This window comes from Bacillus rossius, chromosome 1 (genome assembly GCF_032445375.1).
Source record: "Bacillus rossius redtenbacheri isolate Brsri chromosome 1, Brsri_v3, whole genome shotgun sequence".
Taxonomy (NCBI): Eukaryota; Metazoa; Arthropoda; class Insecta; order Phasmatodea; family Bacillidae; genus Bacillus; species Bacillus rossius.
In genome coordinates this window covers 328770454-328788726 of record NC_086330.1, presented here as the reverse complement: position 1 = coordinate 328788726, position 18273 = coordinate 328770454, and the positions used below count along the sequence as shown (strand labels likewise).

Here is an 18273-nt window from a genome sequence, read left to right as displayed (position 1 = left end):
ATATTTTTCTGAAACAGTTTGAGCTTACTTTATATTTCAATTCTATACGCACATACCAGCAGTGTCTCTCTAGCCAATATTTGCTGTCGCTCACGAAAATTTAATTTTTTCTCTAGCCCAATCAGAAATCGGTAACTTTTGCACCGAAATTTCGTGATTCGCTTTTAGACTTTTTACACGGTCAAAATCGTAATTCCATCAATCATGAATTAGAAATGTATTTTTTCGCGAAATATAGCAGCCTTTGTTAATTTCATTTTACTATAGTGCTTAGGAATACATATTCTGAAAATAATAATTTTTAAAATGATATTGTACACTGGATTTTCTATGGTACCTATGTGTTTTATTTTTTAGTAAATTTTTATATTCATAATTATACATGCCTAGTTGAAAATTTCATTATTTTCTATTCGTAGGTAGCCTACTTGAAACTTTTTCGTAAAAATCTGGTAGGCTGAATACGCATTGAAAAATAAATGTTTTAAAGTTCATTAAACGATAGGATTCTTCATGGTTCTATCTTGACTTATATAAAATACTACCGATGATTAAAATTGCTTGTATATTGAATGTTTATTACATATTTTACAATTGATATACCTGAGGTCAGTTATATAGCTCATTTCTGTGAATATGAGTAATTAACTAATAATAACAGCCTATAACTAGGTACGCGAAATATCATATACTAGCTGCAATACCCGGCGTTGCCCGGGCTAAACACAGGGTGAAGGGGACCTTTTTCGAAATCAGATGTAGTTAGTAATTGTCTTCTTAATTTGAATGTCAAGTGTGAAAATTAATTTATATCACTTTCAGATCCCGACAGACGTTGTTCTGCCAGTTTATAGTTATTTACCTGGTCTGTATGTAATTTAGACTTTATAAAGCAATATAGAAAAAAGCTGAAAAATAAGAGATTACTAATATTGAAAAGATTCCATTATCTAGCTAATGCTCGACCTGCATTGCAATGCCTCATTCAGTTTTGTTTTGTAATATGTTTGAAGCAGTTCCACATTAACAAATAATCTAGTCATTTCTTTATTTATATTTATCTCTATCTACATCTATATACATCTATGTATCTCTCTATCTATATTTATCTCTTTATATCTACATATATACTTCCCACTATCTCTATATATTCTATATGTCTCTATATAGCTCTATACATCTATAGGTATATCTCTTTATCTAACCCATTTCATTCTCTATACCTCGCTCTATCTCAACTTATCTCTCCGTCTCTATCTCATTCTATATATATAACTCTAGCTCTGTCTCTCATTTTATATTTAAATAAATGTGTCATGCGTGCGCACTTATACAACAAAAACAGACGAAGTGCCGCTATATAAAATGAAATAAACACATTTTTTTGACACGATTCGTGCTCCAACTATTGAAAAATAGTTATACCGTCTCAGTAACCTTCATGGGCATGCGCATAACAAATCACCAAAATTTCATCGCAATCGGATGAATGGTATAGGAACGCATACGGCACAAACAAACTAAAATTAAAGACATGACAAACGCATCAAACGATGGTGCGTTTAAAATCCAAGGCAACTCTATCTATTTACGAAGTTAAGAACAAAACTGTTATTAGCGCCTTTATTTTGCTAGCAGCTGCGAGCTCCACTAAGCGGACTGGTCTCACCAAGGAGAAAAATATTAATTTGCCAAACCTTACTATGTGTATGATCGTGTGTCAGACATAGAGAAATGACACTCACTCACTATTTGCATGTCTATGACCTATGATTTTTTCTGTTATATTTCTGTTATAAAATTAAATTATCACTTTTTCACTCCCTTAGGGATGGAATTTCATATTAATATGGGGTCTATGTGTGAATCCAGGCTAGAAGCTAGCTGTGGGCCAAATTTCATTCAAATCCATTCAGTAGTTTTTACGTGAAAGAGTAACAAAAATCCATTCATCCATACTTACAAACTTTCGCGTTTATAATATTAGTAGGATTAATTTTAGGGCAATCTTTACTCTCAACGCATGTACAACCATGTTGAGTTTGCAAATGTAGTGGCGTATCTCAGTTCTTTCGCACGCTGTGTAGACATATGAACAAATGCCAAATACCGCAACAGACAATTAGATAAAATCACATTTTGAGTGATTGTGTAAAAACGGAAATGCAGTTGAGCAGCAACATCTTAAAACTTGCGGAGCATTCATTGAACATAGTGAGGTAAAGTCTAGCTGACCTGTAATTGAACTTGCAAAATTTTCCAGTCTCTACCCATTACATAACTGGTGTATCTGTAAGCACAAATTTTCTATGTCTATATATTGCTAAAGTGAATAGAATTAATGTCATCACCATAGTAGAGAGAGGAATGGACGAGGTAGGAAATGGGATTACGGTTCTTGGTAATTGAGATTGCCGAAGAGCAACTGTGTTTATAGTGGAGGCAGACGAGCAAAATTCCACATACGTTATCAAGAACAACATTTGGTGCTAGATTTAAGCTCATTTAATTTATTTACACTTTTTATGATTTTCCTGATTTTTTTTTTATCTACCCAGGCGCTTAGGACAGCCGCTGGCCTAAAAGGAGTGTCGAAAAAGCGGTGGAAAAAAAGGAGGGGGCAGAAGTACACGGGCATATGTTATGCTACCTCTACACTTGGCAGGCTAACTCGAATTCCAACACGAATGGGAACAAAGACGAATTTTTTCAGATGCCAATGAACCATGCATCCACACTTGGCCTGCAAACGCGATTCCCAATGCCGAAGCGAACTAGATTAATCAGACACGAACGAACTGAAAGTTTCTGCTATAAAGAGTATTGATGTAGTTATGGTACACTGCAGGCAGCTTTAGTTTACTCTGTGTTGTTTACCAAGAAAATATAAGCACCAAGATAACTTCGATGCATGTTCTTGGGTTACTGCTTGCAGGCCAAGTGTAGATGCACACATTACGGGCGTTGGCCCAACTTTCTTTTACTTGTTCCAAAAAAAAACGACATCGAGGCGAGCGCCCACGAACTAACACGAACACAAGCCATCACATGCCAACCACCCCTCCACACTTGGCACTCGCGAACGTTCGCGAACGTTCAGGCTAAGTGTAGAGGGGGCATTATTCTTATGAGACAACGGAAACAACTTGAACCCTTGAATCCTATACAAATTAAACGAAAGAAATTAATTTTGCGCAAATGGTCTGGGCGAAAAATTTATTATTTTAAACCAAAAGAATATCGCGGAAAATAGCCGATGCTCTGAAATTTCAGTCAGATAAATGCAGTATTGGAATTTTCACCTATTTTTAATGAGGCCCTGCTACAATTGCCATGTCTCTTGGTCTCTTTGTCTCATCCTCTCATGAAAATATGCTGCCACAACAGTTATGTCCCGAGTTGTCCAATTGTAAACATTTCAAATACCAACACAAGAGTGCAGTAGTTTAGAGCGACATTTTAATATTTCCTTCTTCATTTGTCTGATGTGTTGTGGCCATTTGCAAAAGTTGGAGGCCACAAATCCCTTTAAAAAAATTATAATACTAGTAGATATTTAGAGGCCACAAAATCTCTTTAAAAATATTGATGATGTGAATATTGCCAAGCTTATTCTGTTTGAACGGTAGCGCGGTAAACTGACATTTCAATGGCAAAGTAATTACGTGATATATTTACAATTTCGGTATATAATAGTCAAATCACAAAATTCACTTTGTTTTTATTGTTTGTATACAACTATTTTTCCCGCGCGGTTTGTGATCCTCTGTAGACATTTTACGTTTTTTTTTTTAATTTTAAATAATTTATGTTTGTTTACATTTTTTTGCATGTTGTCAAACTTATTTTTCTTGCATGGGAAAACTCAATAAGGGACAAAATTATAAAAGATCGCCAATTGCTTGATCACGAAGGGACAAGGGACGAAGGGACAAGAAATATGACGTCACAGGGTTTCGTGGACCAATAGGTGAGTTGTGTCCAACGGACATGGCATTGGACAAGTCAATTGTAGCAGGGCCTTTACGGTACCCAGATACATTAACCCGCACTGTGACATCGAGTCATTCTGAAAACCACGAGTCTGTTTAAATAAATATATTTTGTTTTTAAAACACGAACCACTAGGACAAACCACGAGGACGAAATTCAGGTGACGATTCATCTTTAAAAAGTAGGTAGGCCTAAACATAAAATTCACAACTATTAGCCCATGTAAATGCCAAATGTTTTTAAACAAATCTTGAAAATGGAATTGAAGCACAAGTTTATTGCTAGTAACGTCAACATTGGAAGATATATCTCAAAGTTTCCGGATAATGCACCATGGAACGAGGAAATGCAAAACACGAAAACTTCGGGGGCGTTATAAATCAACTTTAATAAAACCGAGGGGATTAGTAATCTACCGCTTACGGTTAACGAAAAGCTCGCCTTTTTTTATACATGGCACAATCTGCAATAACCTAATACAATATGTGATCAAAGCGAACAATTTCTCGAAAATTGTGGCGTGTGAGTTAACATCCAGATAAGTGTCCTATTTGGCTATTTTAATTTGGCACCAAGTCACGAAACTCTAAATTAGTGACCTTTACAAATCGGACAGCTGTCCTTTCCTGGCGTCTGCATTTTATTGGTACTGATGTAAATATCCGTATAGGGAACTTATTCTGGTTAGGCATATTTCAGAATTTTTAAAGGTGTTAGTTTTTCCATTACTGAAATCCGGATAGGTAGCTATCTCGAATGACTAACCTGTGTTTTCCAATGGAGAAAATCCGGATACCTGTCCAAAGTAAGTGTTTGGCTCCAAAATATGGTTATTAGAAACATTTTCAGTAATACGTATTTGTTTATTCAGCGTTTCGGTTGCTGCATATATAATATCGCAGGAAACATTACACATATTTTAACCTACTTAATTTCTTGGGAGCTATACGCCATACTCGCAGCAAATTTAGTTTTCAAATAAATATAATACAGAAAAGATAACATTATGAGAAACAAGAAGAAACAAGCACTCTCTTTTTTTTTTTTTTTTTTTTTTCAAAATTGAACTATTTTAAATGTTGTGGCTAATATCAAATCTCCTGAAATGTTTGACACATTTTAACAACCAGTACACTGTGCTATAACGAAATTGTTATTTACGTAAATTTATTAATTCACTAGCTTCTAAGATACTTAAACATATAATATAAAACTTTTACTTCATAACATGAGAACTCCACAGCCTACTTGTGACAAATTTGGTATTCATGTAATGCAACAAAATACAACACTATAAGATTTCATAATATGAGGCAATTATATTAAACTTTTCGGCCAACTATAATGTTTCGTTTATTTATCTACGTTAAACCACCTTTAATTGTGACACCAATGTATTATTTTCGTCTTATTTTGTAATCATTCGTCTCAAAAATTAAGACTATGCCATAATCTATAAATAGAGACCCGGAAATTTCGTAGATTCATCTGGACTCAGGGTATTATTCAAAGTCATAGGTGTGCGCAACCCGCGTTTGCTTTCCAATTGGTTGATTTCTTAGCGAGGACAATTTTGTCCTTGTCAATTGGCCCTGCCTGATTCGCTTACTTCACTCCTGGCTGGGCATAGTTGGCTCACGGTCGTAGAGGGGCGTGTCCAAATAACTGCGGTCCAATCGTGAACAAAGTGTGATAGTGTGAAGGTTTAAATGATAACTTGCGACTAAACGAATGCACGAAATTTCCGTATCTCTATCTATAAATATAAGCGAAATACCAATGACCCATCACGAGATCTCCAAAACTATACGTCCGATTGACTTGAAATTTGGCATGCATATTCCTTTCCGGATCAGGATCGTAACTTCCGTTTATGTATGCATATGTGCTCTGCTACCCGTGCGAAGCTGGGGCGGGTTTCTAGTTTTTAACATTACGTAATCGATTCGCGTCAAATCAGTCATGCAATTAGTTATATGGTATTCGACATTTACGTTTTGATTTAAGAAAGACACTTTTATTTTCAAAATAACAAACCTTCAAGCATATTTCTACCAAACTGATGGGTACTCAGCCATCGTATATTTAAGTATTATTATTTTCGTTTTAGTATAGCTCTGTGGTGCCCATGGTTTGCTAGCAGGGTTTACTGTTCAACTCCTAGTGCCAGTACAAGGGGACCATGGAATAATTAATAATAATTACTGTTTGGTTTTAAAACTATTTTATGGTAGTTAATAATTAAATAACATAAAATGTTTTATAAGTTTTCGAAAAATGTAATCATAAAACGTAGTTTTACCGTAATCAACAACAACTCCAATGCCTCTTTTGCCAAAACGTCAAATCACGAAGTGATATCAACGTCGAATCACGAAGTGACCTCAACACCGAATCATAAAGTGACCTATAAATCGAATAATGAAGTGACCCCAATGCCGAATCATGAATTTATTGCCCTCAACGGCCAATCCTTAACTGACCACAACGCTGAAGTCTATAATAACTACAACGCCGAATATTGAGTGGGCCACAACGTCAAATTTTAATCGAGCTACTTACCTCCCAAGCTTTTAAACTCTGTTCTGAAACCAAAGTAGGCCTATGCATTTCATTGTGAACAATTAATTCTGAAGATGTTACAACTGCAATATTTTCTACAAGATAAAATAGCTTTCAGCCTAGTAAATAAACAGGTGTCTGAATTTTTAGATCAAATTTTTCTCTTATCTAATTTATTTAACAATAATTTGTAACATGTTATAATTTGAAAGCGGCATATGCTTGCTTTAAACAGATAAATTATAATATGAATTAAAATGTAAGCTGTATTTCAATATGCGTGTTTACACCAGAACACGGTTCGTTCCTATAAATATTAAATATTCACTTGTTAGTATTTAAACTAAGTAGAGTATGTAATAAAATAGTGATGCGGACAACGATGATGGTATTACTTTGTACATGTTGTAGATAATATTAAAAATACCAAAACAATATTCTTACGTTAATATTAGTGTCTTCAATTTTTGTAAGAAGGGTGCTTGGTGGAAATACATATGTGCAACATGAAGTACTTAAGGATTTGGTAAGTCTACCTGTAAATAACTTAAGAATAATTGCTTCGTAATTTAATGTTAATTTTAAGCGTTGCCATGCAGAATTAAAAATAGGTGCTCGGTAATATCCAAAAGTGTGCATCTCCTATATGACAGTTCCGCATTTTTCAAAGGTCCATATATAGTAAAAAGATAATGTTATGTATTTTGGCGAGGTCCTTATAAGAGGTGATGGATTGAAAATATCATAACTTGTTTGACATTTTTGTGACTAGAGTTCTAATATATTTTCTTGCTAAATAAAACCAAAATATAAAGATATGTAACAGCGATAATACATAAACAGGAAAATAATAATCACAACATATTTTTTCACTGTTGAAGTTATTATATGTAGTGTTTTATACAATATAAGTAAATATATTAGAACTCAGAGTCACAAATGTGACGGAGATTAAATAAACTAAAACCACGTAGTTTACATTGTAACTTAGCCTCAAAATTTCAAAAGAAATTTAGAGTGAAATCTGAATGGCATCGCAGTAACATACGGTCGCTGGCGTATGGCTCTGTTGAAAGAAGTTCAGTGGTTCTTTATCATATTTAAATAACTATATATGTACTTGTATTAACAGACGGTAATATTTTTGTCTTTCGCTTAGTTTTACCTACTCACTAAACACATTGACTACTCAAAATGGGAACTAGTGCCATAGTACTTGAAACACCTCCACCTTTATATTATTATATTACTAGATGACCGACTCGACTTCGCACGGCTATACTAAAGGGAAAAGACCAAATCTCCCATTTACAGTAATAATAAATGTAATATAATGGCAATTTATTTATTACAATGCTTTTTAATGTATCGGAGAGAAAACGAATAGCACAGGTTTACAGGTATTATAGCAATTAACAGAATTAAAAATCTCTGTGACGTAATTATAGAAGTAATATAAACATCTAAGGTTTTCAAATCAAAATAAAGCCGACTATAATATTGCTAGGTTAAAGCAATTAATTCTTCTCATTATTATCAGACCTTTTGTGACATGGTAGGATCGTCAATATCATAGCAAAACAAATACAACCTCCTCTCATTAATTTGAAAATATTCTCAATTATGAATCCAATATAAACCGAAATTAAATTCTCTTAAAAAAATCACCGTAGATTCTCTTCAGGCAGGCTGGCTTAAGCAAAGCTAACCACAATAATTAAAAGTGGTTAACCACATCTATTCTCTTAATATAAATTTATAGATTACCATTTCAAAACTACTTTCTTTTACTACACAATGTAGCTCACATTTCTGAAAACTGTTCTGGGACGATATGCATTACTAGTAGGTACTCAAATTACTTAAATTTAACAATAAAATGCTTCAGGCGTCGCGCTACGCTGCCTACTTATTTCGCTCCATATTACAACCAAGGTGGCGTACTACGCTATCATTGTAAAGGTGTGAAAACAGGGATTGCATGGAACAAATTATTTAATAAAAAAATACTGTAAAAGTACAACATCATCGTTACTTTAAATTGCTTAGTACCTGGAACCCAGACATACTTAAATCACATAGAGTAACCGAATTACAGACGTAAAAAAATTTCCGACTAAATTAAAAATAAAATATTATGTAAAATTACGTCTTAAATCATTAAAAACTACATATCATAAAATCATACGTTTTGCCGAATGAAGTAAACCAAATACAATACAGAGCAATACCGGAAATTCGGCAAGAGTATCGGAAACTAATTTGAACAGCGATCCTAGCGGGATGTGGATGAAGTTAGGTGTTTCGCCGTATTCGTTTACATTGAAAAGTCGAGAGGTGAATTCAGAAAATGTGTACTAAAATTACTGTGAATTTACGTATAACACAAAAGAAAGATTATTAATTACCATTATTCTAGCCTTATTTGGACTTTAAATTATCAAAAGTACCTGAAAAACGCAATTAAAAATCTCTAAAGTGCTATAACAAAGCATTATTTTGAATTATATTGCATCCATCAATCAAGAGGTAGTGCTAGTAGCGGTGGTTCCACTCACTTTCCTAACGTATAAAACATAGTGCCTGGTATTGATCTGCATAGCATTTGGTTAAACGTAGGCGTATTATCTAGCGATTATCATTATTTTACAAATATTTTTTTATATAAATATACATACAGATATCCGGCGTGACTAAAGACGATATATTAGTTTATACTACTTTTCTTAGAGTAAAGTAGGCTAATAAGGGCTACTCCGTTTCTGAAACATATATCAGGTTTTGTCAGTGGCTTAGGTGAAGTCAAGTTGCTAACGCAATAAAAATTTATTGATTATAGCAAACATACATAGCAGAAGTAAACTTTATTGTATACGTTTGTGTTATTTATAAACTCGTCTTCAGATTATTTTCATAAAAATTATTAAACCAAAATGTTATAGGCTTGCAGTATCTTTAGAAGGGGAAGTTCAACGTAAAGGCGTCACAGCGATACAAAGGCAACAACATTACCACAAACAACTCCTCTACTCCTTGTGGATATAAAATAATAATAATTCCATGAAATGTTAAGTTGCCGAACAACATGTTTTATTTAACAAGTTTCCGTTTCGTTCACTAACCATATCGCTTTCTTTCCTTTGATTTCAAAGTATTTATTACATATTACTCAGCTATAGAAATGATATATAAATAAGTCATACAGGAAATTCTATTTAAATTTTTGCTCTGGAAACATTAAACCACGAAATATACTTCTAGGACTCCAAAAATATTACCAGTTTTAGTATAATAAAACTGTCGTAGTATCTACCCTAAGTTATAAATAATAGCGCAGGAGTGTATAATATTCCTTCAAAAACAGTAATACTTTATACGTAAGGGCCTTCCCTAGTTAAGCGTATATGCGTGTCTCCGTAAATAAATGTTTTGGTAATACGATTTTTTTTTCCACGAAAGGTGAAAATTGTCATGTTTTACATTTTCCGTATAATATATTTACATAGAAAAAAAATTGTGAAAATGGCGAAAAAGCGCATATTTAGAGCCTGGTTACTCAGTTTACTTAATTTGCAGTCAAAATGTACAACATAAAATTAGTAGATTTATTATTTGTCTTTTATTGCGTGATAATACCCCACTGTTACAGATCTTGTTTGCGAGTAATTAGTATAGGCGTGGTGCGTTCCGCAGCATTGAATGCATTGCGTAGATGGGACAACTGCGCTCAAATATTGAAGAAGGAAGCAACCTCAAAAGACGATAAATAGTAATGGTGAGCGACACACTATCTATTTGTCTCGGAAACGAACTACCCATCTTCCTTGAAAGATGCAGGCGATACTTGATGAGCGACACACTACCTGTTGTCTCAAAAATGAACTACCCTTCATCCTTGAAAGATGCAGGCGATACTGAACACCCTCCACTCTTGTGGCAGAATGTCGAACCTCTCACAATGTTTCGGTAGTAGTTCCAGAATCCACGACTAGAGTTACAAGTGGCTGGAATGTATTTACACACACTTTATGGAGCAAGAATATACTAAAATACTTTTAGGCAAAATGACTTTAGGCAAAACGATTTTAGGCAAAACGACTGCTCGGCAAGTTAACTGTCTGTTTAAGAAAGCGAAGTGCTGAAACTTTAGGCAAAACAACTTTAGGCGAAATGACATTAGGCAAAACGACTTTAGGCAAAACGAATTTTAGGCAGTACGATTTTAGGCAAAACGACTTTAGGGGAACTTAAGCATGCGATTATAATTTTAGGCAAAACGACTTTAGACACAACGATTTTAGGCAAAACGACTTTAGGCAAAATGACTTTTAGGCAAACCGATTTTAGGCAAAACGATTTTAGGCAAAATGGTTTTAGGCAATACGACTTTAGGCCAACTAACTTTAGGCAAAACAACTTTAGGCAAAACAACTTTAGGCAAAACGACTTTAGGCAAAATGACTTTAGGCAAAATGACTTTAGGCAAAACGAATTTTAGGCAAAACGAAGGTGGAGAAACACGATTAGGCAAAACGATTTTAGGCAAAACGACGCGCCCCCGTTGTCTTAACTACATATTACATCCATACACATGGAAGTGATGTCATACTATAATTATAAATATAGAAAACAAAAAACAGTGGACTGTTCGTTCATATTTCATCCCTCACCCATCATATATTCAAATCCTGCTATTGTTTTGTAAACAGAGTGAATACAAATAATCTTTACAGGATGCTACGTGCTGACTTTATGTCTTATATGTTATACTGCAATGGAAACAGGGTTGCCAAAAAAAAACCTTTTTTTTTTGTTTAAACCAGATTTATTTTTGGTTTAAATTTAAACCATTTTTTTTATTATGTTAGTTATTTTGGTTCTCAGCATGTTAAAATGAAATTCATACATCATCCCGCTTTCTGCCACTTGTGTTGAACCAGAAAAGTTATTACATTAATGAACTGAAGTTTGGAAAATTTGCACATCTGACGGACTTAACCACAGAAAGAGTACCGTATTGGTCCGAAAATAGGCCGACCTCGAAAATAGGCCAACCCCTTCTACAGCACACTGTGAATCAGGGAAAAATAAATTTTAACTAACTAAAATGATTATCAGCAGCATATTACCACAGTAACACTTCAACTAAGTTAGTATTTATTGAACTGACAAAATGTGTTATTCTTGTGTTTCCGTTTATCTTCACATTCTTTTGTAGTGGTGCCAACATTTTATACGGCATTGGCTACATTTTCTAAGTTCATAGAAATTCTGACGTAAAAACATTTACCGGTACGTTTAATTATGACGTAAAAAATCCAAAATGGTTTCATGTAAAATGTGTATGAATCAACCATAAAACAGCCAATATTGCAAATAGGTTTTATTGTTCTTGTTACTGTTGGTATGTACCGGTATTTGTTTATTCGTGTCGCAACTACAAGTTGCCAACACGGTGCCATTAACCTATTTTGATTTTCCTGTGGTAGAAGAGTAAATAAAGCATACTACGGTAAATAACCGTACGGCAAAATTGCTGTTTTTACTAATTGTTTACTGTAAATACCACATTTTACAAGCAAATAAAATTACCGCAGCCTGTTATATACAGTTCAAAAATAACCAGACCGAGCTTTTAAAAGTTATGTGCTACAAGTGACCACATCTGTGTACTTAACTTAAAATATGATACGTTATTGGGGTTAAGTGTGTTTACTAAATTTCTAAGTTGGAAAAATTACTAATTCCACGTAAGTACGGCATAATTTTAGGTCAATGTATTGTATATCTGATAACATTTTTATGCCATAAGTGATTCTCCTTGAAATGTATGTGTTTAATTACACTATTTTGGCTAGTGCCCCATTATAGGCCGACTCTAAATTTCAAGGTTGACAAAACTGGCATAAAAGGTCGGCCTATTTTTGAAACAATACGGTATGTATTTTTCATAGAATGGGTATTTCCCACGTAATAGGGATTTTTTTAAATAATTTTTTTTTTACACTGTCTACAATTCACAAATTAGTTTAATTTTACAGGAGTATTTAGCTGGGTATAATTTAAAATTTATTCAGATAATTTAAATGAGATCTTGATTAGTGTATAATTTTTTGTTCCTGTAAATCATAAGAAACATAAATGAGCTAACTTTTGTTGCTGTTAGTGTGTCGAATCAGACCTTACATTAAAAAATTACTATTTTCTATTTAAAAATACATTATTTAAATAAAACCATTTGGTTTTTAAAAAAACAACTATTTACTCCATGGTTTAAACCAGCCAACCCTGATTGGTAGATTTAAATGGCTATGTCTGCTGCCTCACTTCCACTCTGCTGTGTCGAAACACACGTGTGTCTGGGGGAGGGCACGGTCGGGCAGGTGTCGACGCTGCAGCGATCCCAGACTCAACCCCACACATTGTCCTTCTGTGCAGCTGTCTCAGAGTAGAGTGTTTGTGCCACTGCAACTAGTTGATGTTTGCCCTGTACTCGCACCTACAACTGACAATAAACAGAAACAACAAAAGGTCGTTCCAGTACGACCGACGGCAGAAATTCGCTGTGCTACAAAAAAGCAAAGTCCATATACCAATTAACAAGCAGTGTAATTTATTAATAAATGTAGCATACAATGCACATAACATTTATGGGTTCTGAGCGAAACATCCCGCGGAAATCATACATACAAAACAAGTTAAAACAATGGTGCAATAAATGGGGCAAGCTGACGACGTGTTTAACGTAGCACAATCATATGGGCCGCTAGGCAACAACAAGAAAGAAAGAAAGAGTTTACAAATACATACTATTACAATTATCGTTACGACACGGCTTGACAAGAAGTGTCCAAAGCCATCATGGCATGCCCATATACAGCCGCAGAAAAACACAGTTACATAAGCTACCGGTAGTACTCGGCGTGAGCAAGAGAAACTAAAGCAAAGAATCCAATTAAGCACTGACCTGAAGGGTCCAAAAGAATTTACAAACATTACTAAACATGGCAAAAATGAATAAGTGAAAGTGCGGCCACGACGCGCAAGCAAGAACAAGAAATCATACTAATTACTGATGATTACAGACGTTAAGTTTCACAGCCGAGTACATACCAATGCGACGCCAGCCCCAAGTGACAGTCCTCGTGTCAAACGACCGGAAGACTGCGGCAAATAGCCCGGGTGCCGAGGTTATATAGGCCGGGAACAATACACGGCAGAGTGCGCTGGTGGCGCGGCGGGGAAGGGAGGAAGAGGGGGGGTAGGAAGGGGAAGTTGGAGAGGAAGGGGAAAGGAGGAGAGGGGAGGGGAAAGGAGGGGAAGGAACGCTAAGCAGTGCGCCTACTGCTTCAGCCCAGTGACTGTCGAAGCACATGTTCACTTTAACCTGCAGGCAAAAATAACTTGCACAAATTCTCCACTGACTGAAAAAGTTACTGGTGCACATGAGACATTATTTTGTCAAAAAGTGTGTGTCATGTGTATGGTGTGATAGTCGAATACTCTATATGATGGTTTGCTTTGCTACCACTGGAGAGTTCTGAATTCAAACTTTTATTTATTTTTAATTTTTTTAGCTCTCAATATACTACTGCATTTGGTGGTAGTAATCTTATGAATGCAACGGAAGTAATGTGATAGAAATGTGCAACAGGCAGTAGGGTGCGACAGTGCTGCTGTCTATGTCAGATGGCACAAACTAAAGTTCACAAAGGTAAAGGAAAAAAAAATGTTATAGTATTAAATGTTTAGTGAATTTTAATAAGATGAGCAGTATTTAAAAAAAAATCCTTTTTGAAAATCAGGCCCAAAGCCAGGGTTTAGTATTTTTACAAATCCTTTTTGCTTTTTTTTTTGGAGCAGTGTCATTGTTGTTTCTATCATTTCTGTCTGCTAATCAAATGGTTTGATAGTCTACATGCTGTTTTTATAATTTTTGCAGCAAATTTTAGCAGCTGGTGTCGAGCATAAGTGTGATTTGCATCTAGAAATGTACTTGAAAACACATTTTACGTATTTTTATCAGGCTCTGCATTATTTAAAATAATTCTGCATTAAATTTAATGTCAGAGGCCAGAATTTCATACATAAGTCTTTTTGCAGCATGAGAACACATGAATTGGCTTGTTACCGAGGTGAGATGTTACACATCTCTGGTGTGTTTTTGTTTGTAAGTTCTCGTGTCTAGCAGAAATCAAGTCAGAATCAACCATACACTTGGTGTACTAGTGCTGCAGACGTCCAAACAGAAGCCTTGAGGTAGCTTTGTGGTTACGTACAGGGACCCGGACTGTACTACGTGGACAGCGAAGGGACTCGAACCAAAGGGAAGGTGTTCTCCGTCGGCTCGGGGTCGGTGTATGCGTTCGGGGTGCTGGACTCTGGATACAAGTGGGAGCTAGCAGACGAGGACGCGTACGAATTGGGCCGCAGGTCCATCTACCACGCGACATTCCGAGATGCGTACAGCGGTGGCACGGTCAGAGGTAACAGGCAGCGTGGTTGTTTTGCAGTTGCTATGGTGTAAATTCATGATGTGTTTGAATTTTATTTCCAGATTTTGGCTTCTGCAAATACTGTTTTTTATATTAATTTAAACAATTATAAAATTATTTTTTGAATATGGAATATTTTTCTAATCAAATTTAAACATTTAGTGAAAAATTGTTTTCCTACATTTCACAAGCATGAATGAAAAGTTAAATGAAAAATACAGTAAAATAAAAAGAGAACTGTTATCTATGGAACCATAAGATTTTTTTGTAAATTATAAAAAAAAAGTTAACCAAGGCAATACATTTTCTTAAACCAGTAACTTTAAATTTTAAAAATGATTTTGTTGACCAACTGATTAAAACTTAAAAATCTAATTTATGAAATATTTATTAATCATAATCACAGATTTTTGTTTCATTTTTAAAAGCATTTATAGGTAGTATGCTGCAGGAAACAAATCCTGGCGATGAAGGACTGGGCAATTTCCCTAACCGACTTCGGTCAACCTGAGGCTATGTCCACTCCTGAGTGCAGGCTCGATGCATCAGCTCGCGAAAAAGCACGATTAAATTAAGCTACCGAATGAACATAATCTTTAATGTTTATTTTATGTTAATTTAATGTTACTTTACATTAGTTAAAATTCAACAGCGCACACGATTTTTTTTTTTTCTTTTTTCTTTTTTTTTCCCCCCTTCTTAACTTAGTCTAGGCTGGCTGGCAGCCTGGTGGGAAACGACTAAAGTCGCCCCCGAAACAACCAGTGCCACCAAACTAAATGCGGACAAAATGTCCAAGCTCCCGCCCATTTGCTTAGTAGTCTTTCTACTCTGTCCAAATCTTCTTCCAGAACCATCCTTCTGTTTCCTGTAACCAACCTGCTTGTAATTAATGCATGAAATTTTGCATCCCGCATGTCAGTGCCCAGGGTTTTCCCTGAGTCTATGCAGGTTTTACCTGGGCCCAACTTATCTAGTTTTTAACTTAGAATAGTCAGTGAGGGGAGTTAGTCATGGCTAAAACGTTGCCATGGCTGGCCAATCCCCTCCTAGCACATGATGCATGCTTCCTCTCCTGCATGGTTCATAACCTGCATGCTTAGAGCGTATAGGCTTCGGCCTGAGACGCACTTAGAGTCTTCCCTACCCAGACCCCTCCCAAATACACTTAGTAATTAGTTAGGTTAGGAAAAAAAAAAAAAAACGAAACAAATCCTAATTTTTTAGTAAATCATCTTGGCTCTATACATAATACACACACTGGATACTACTAACTGTAATTTATGGAGCACAAGTGTGAGTTATCAGAGGTACACGTTGAATGAATTTGATGGTGTAATTATACATATTTTCTTAATTTTTGAGTCCACAAAGAAGTATGAACCATGCACTTATATTAATTATTCTCATTGCAGTGTACCACATGAAGAGCACAGGCTGGGTGAATATCTCCAACGAAGACTGCAAGGATCTGCATTACAAATATGCAGAACAGAAGAAAGCTACCATGCAGTGATTGAACATTGGTTTTTAAACATGTATTGAGGCTTCTGTTTAATAACACATTGCAAGTTCAAAATATTTTCTTCGGCAGAACTTTCCAGCTCAATTAAAAAAGTAATTTAATCTACACACCATTTTATTTTACTATAGCTAAGGTATGATGAAATGTGTTTTTGAAGTAAAAGAATGTTTTTAATTCACCTTTAAAAACTTTTGTGCTGATTTTGGTCAAAATGGTACCATTTTTCATACAAGGAATTTTACATTTTGATTAGAAATTTTTTTTTTATTTTACTCATACAAAATCTGTTACGTACCATATTTTCTCGAATAAGCCACACATTGTAATCCTTGTTTGTCTGTTTGTCCTTTCATGCGGCAATGGAGCAACGGATTATGATTTTTTGCATATACATAGTTTATGGGTTGGAGAATGACATAGGCTACATATAATTATGAAATTACATCCCTAAGGGAGTGAAAAAGGGGTATTTTCAGATTTACAATAGAAAATCATGAGTTAGGTCATAGACACACAAACAGTGAGTTTGTGTCATTTCTATATGTCTGCCACACAGTCATTTAGTAAGATCTGGCAACTTCCTATCCTTCTCCTTGGCGAAACCCATTCGCTTAGTAAAGCTGGTGGCTGCTAGCGAACTAAAGGTGCTAATAGTTTAGTTTAGAACTGTGTCAATAGGTGGTATTGCCTTGATTTTGTAATGTGCTATCGTTTGGTGCATTCGTCATATCTTGTCTAGGGGTTACCTGCCTTCCACAAAATGAAACTGAAGATTTTGCTGATGTGTAGCCTTGATGCACCGAGATTGTGCAATCGGTGGACTTGAAAATTAAAATTTACTGTTTTTTAAGTGTACAGTAAAACCTTTTTGTTGCGACCCCATTTATTTCGACCACCTCTCTATTACAACCCAATTTCGAGGAACCGTGAAAAATTGCCGAAAATCCGAAGAAAATCAGACAGAAAATAAGTTTCTTGTGGTGAGTAGTGTTACTGCGTTTCTCTTGTCGAGTGCTGTACTGCCGTAGGCGGGCATATCTAAAAATAGATACCACTTCCTGTCGACTGCTGTCAGTGCTAAACAACCCCCATTCCACTTGCCGGCAGGGTGCAGATAAAGGTTTTTGTGGCAACGTGTTTACGACCGCTGTCAGCTCATAACAACCCCCATTCCACGTCCCTTTGCCGGCAGGGTGCAGATAAAGGTTTTTGTGGCAACGTGTTTACATTTAGCTTTTTCGAGTGTCTAGTGTGGTACGCAGTTAAGGCAAAGCTACCTGCTGGATTTCTCTTGATTTTGATTACTATCGGTTGACAATACACAGCGACCGACTGGATGCACGCCCGCCTCGACTTGTTTTAACTGCCGCAGCGATGTTTATTTTGACAGCTCAAGCAATTATCTTTTCCCGTGGGTTGATAGAAAAAGATTGCTTCACCGAACATAAAAAAAAAGGCTACGCCGCTTATTGCCCACGCAGGAAACACACTGGCTGCTGTCTGTCTCCCCCGCATTTATATTTCATCTAACATTCCACTTCTCACCTCTCGCGCGAGCAATAACGAAGCGACCACGCATTTGGCTGTTTTATGCGTTGTTTGGTGGCAGCAGCTTGATTTTATTCAGTATATTCCTTTTCATAGGACCCTTGCTATTAAAATACATTTATATTTAAGTTTGAAAGCTTGTAAATTCCT

General features: G+C 35.5%; 1 protein-coding gene across 1 annotated transcript in view; it reads left to right on the top strand.

The window, feature by feature from the left end:
* Nucleotides 1-16680, top strand: part of LOC134528016 (proteasome subunit beta type-5-like) — a 36399-nt gene extending 19719 nt beyond the window's left edge. Inside the window, exons 4-5 of the mRNA XM_063361180.1 lie at nucleotides 14837-15041; nucleotides 16466-16680. Coding sequence (XP_063217250.1) covers nucleotides 14837-15041; nucleotides 16466-16566 — 306 coding nt within the window. The 3' untranslated portion in view covers nucleotides 16567-16680. The remainder of the gene's footprint in view (nucleotides 1-14836; nucleotides 15042-16465) is intronic.
* The last annotated feature ends 1593 nt before the right edge of the window (nucleotides 16681-18273 follow it).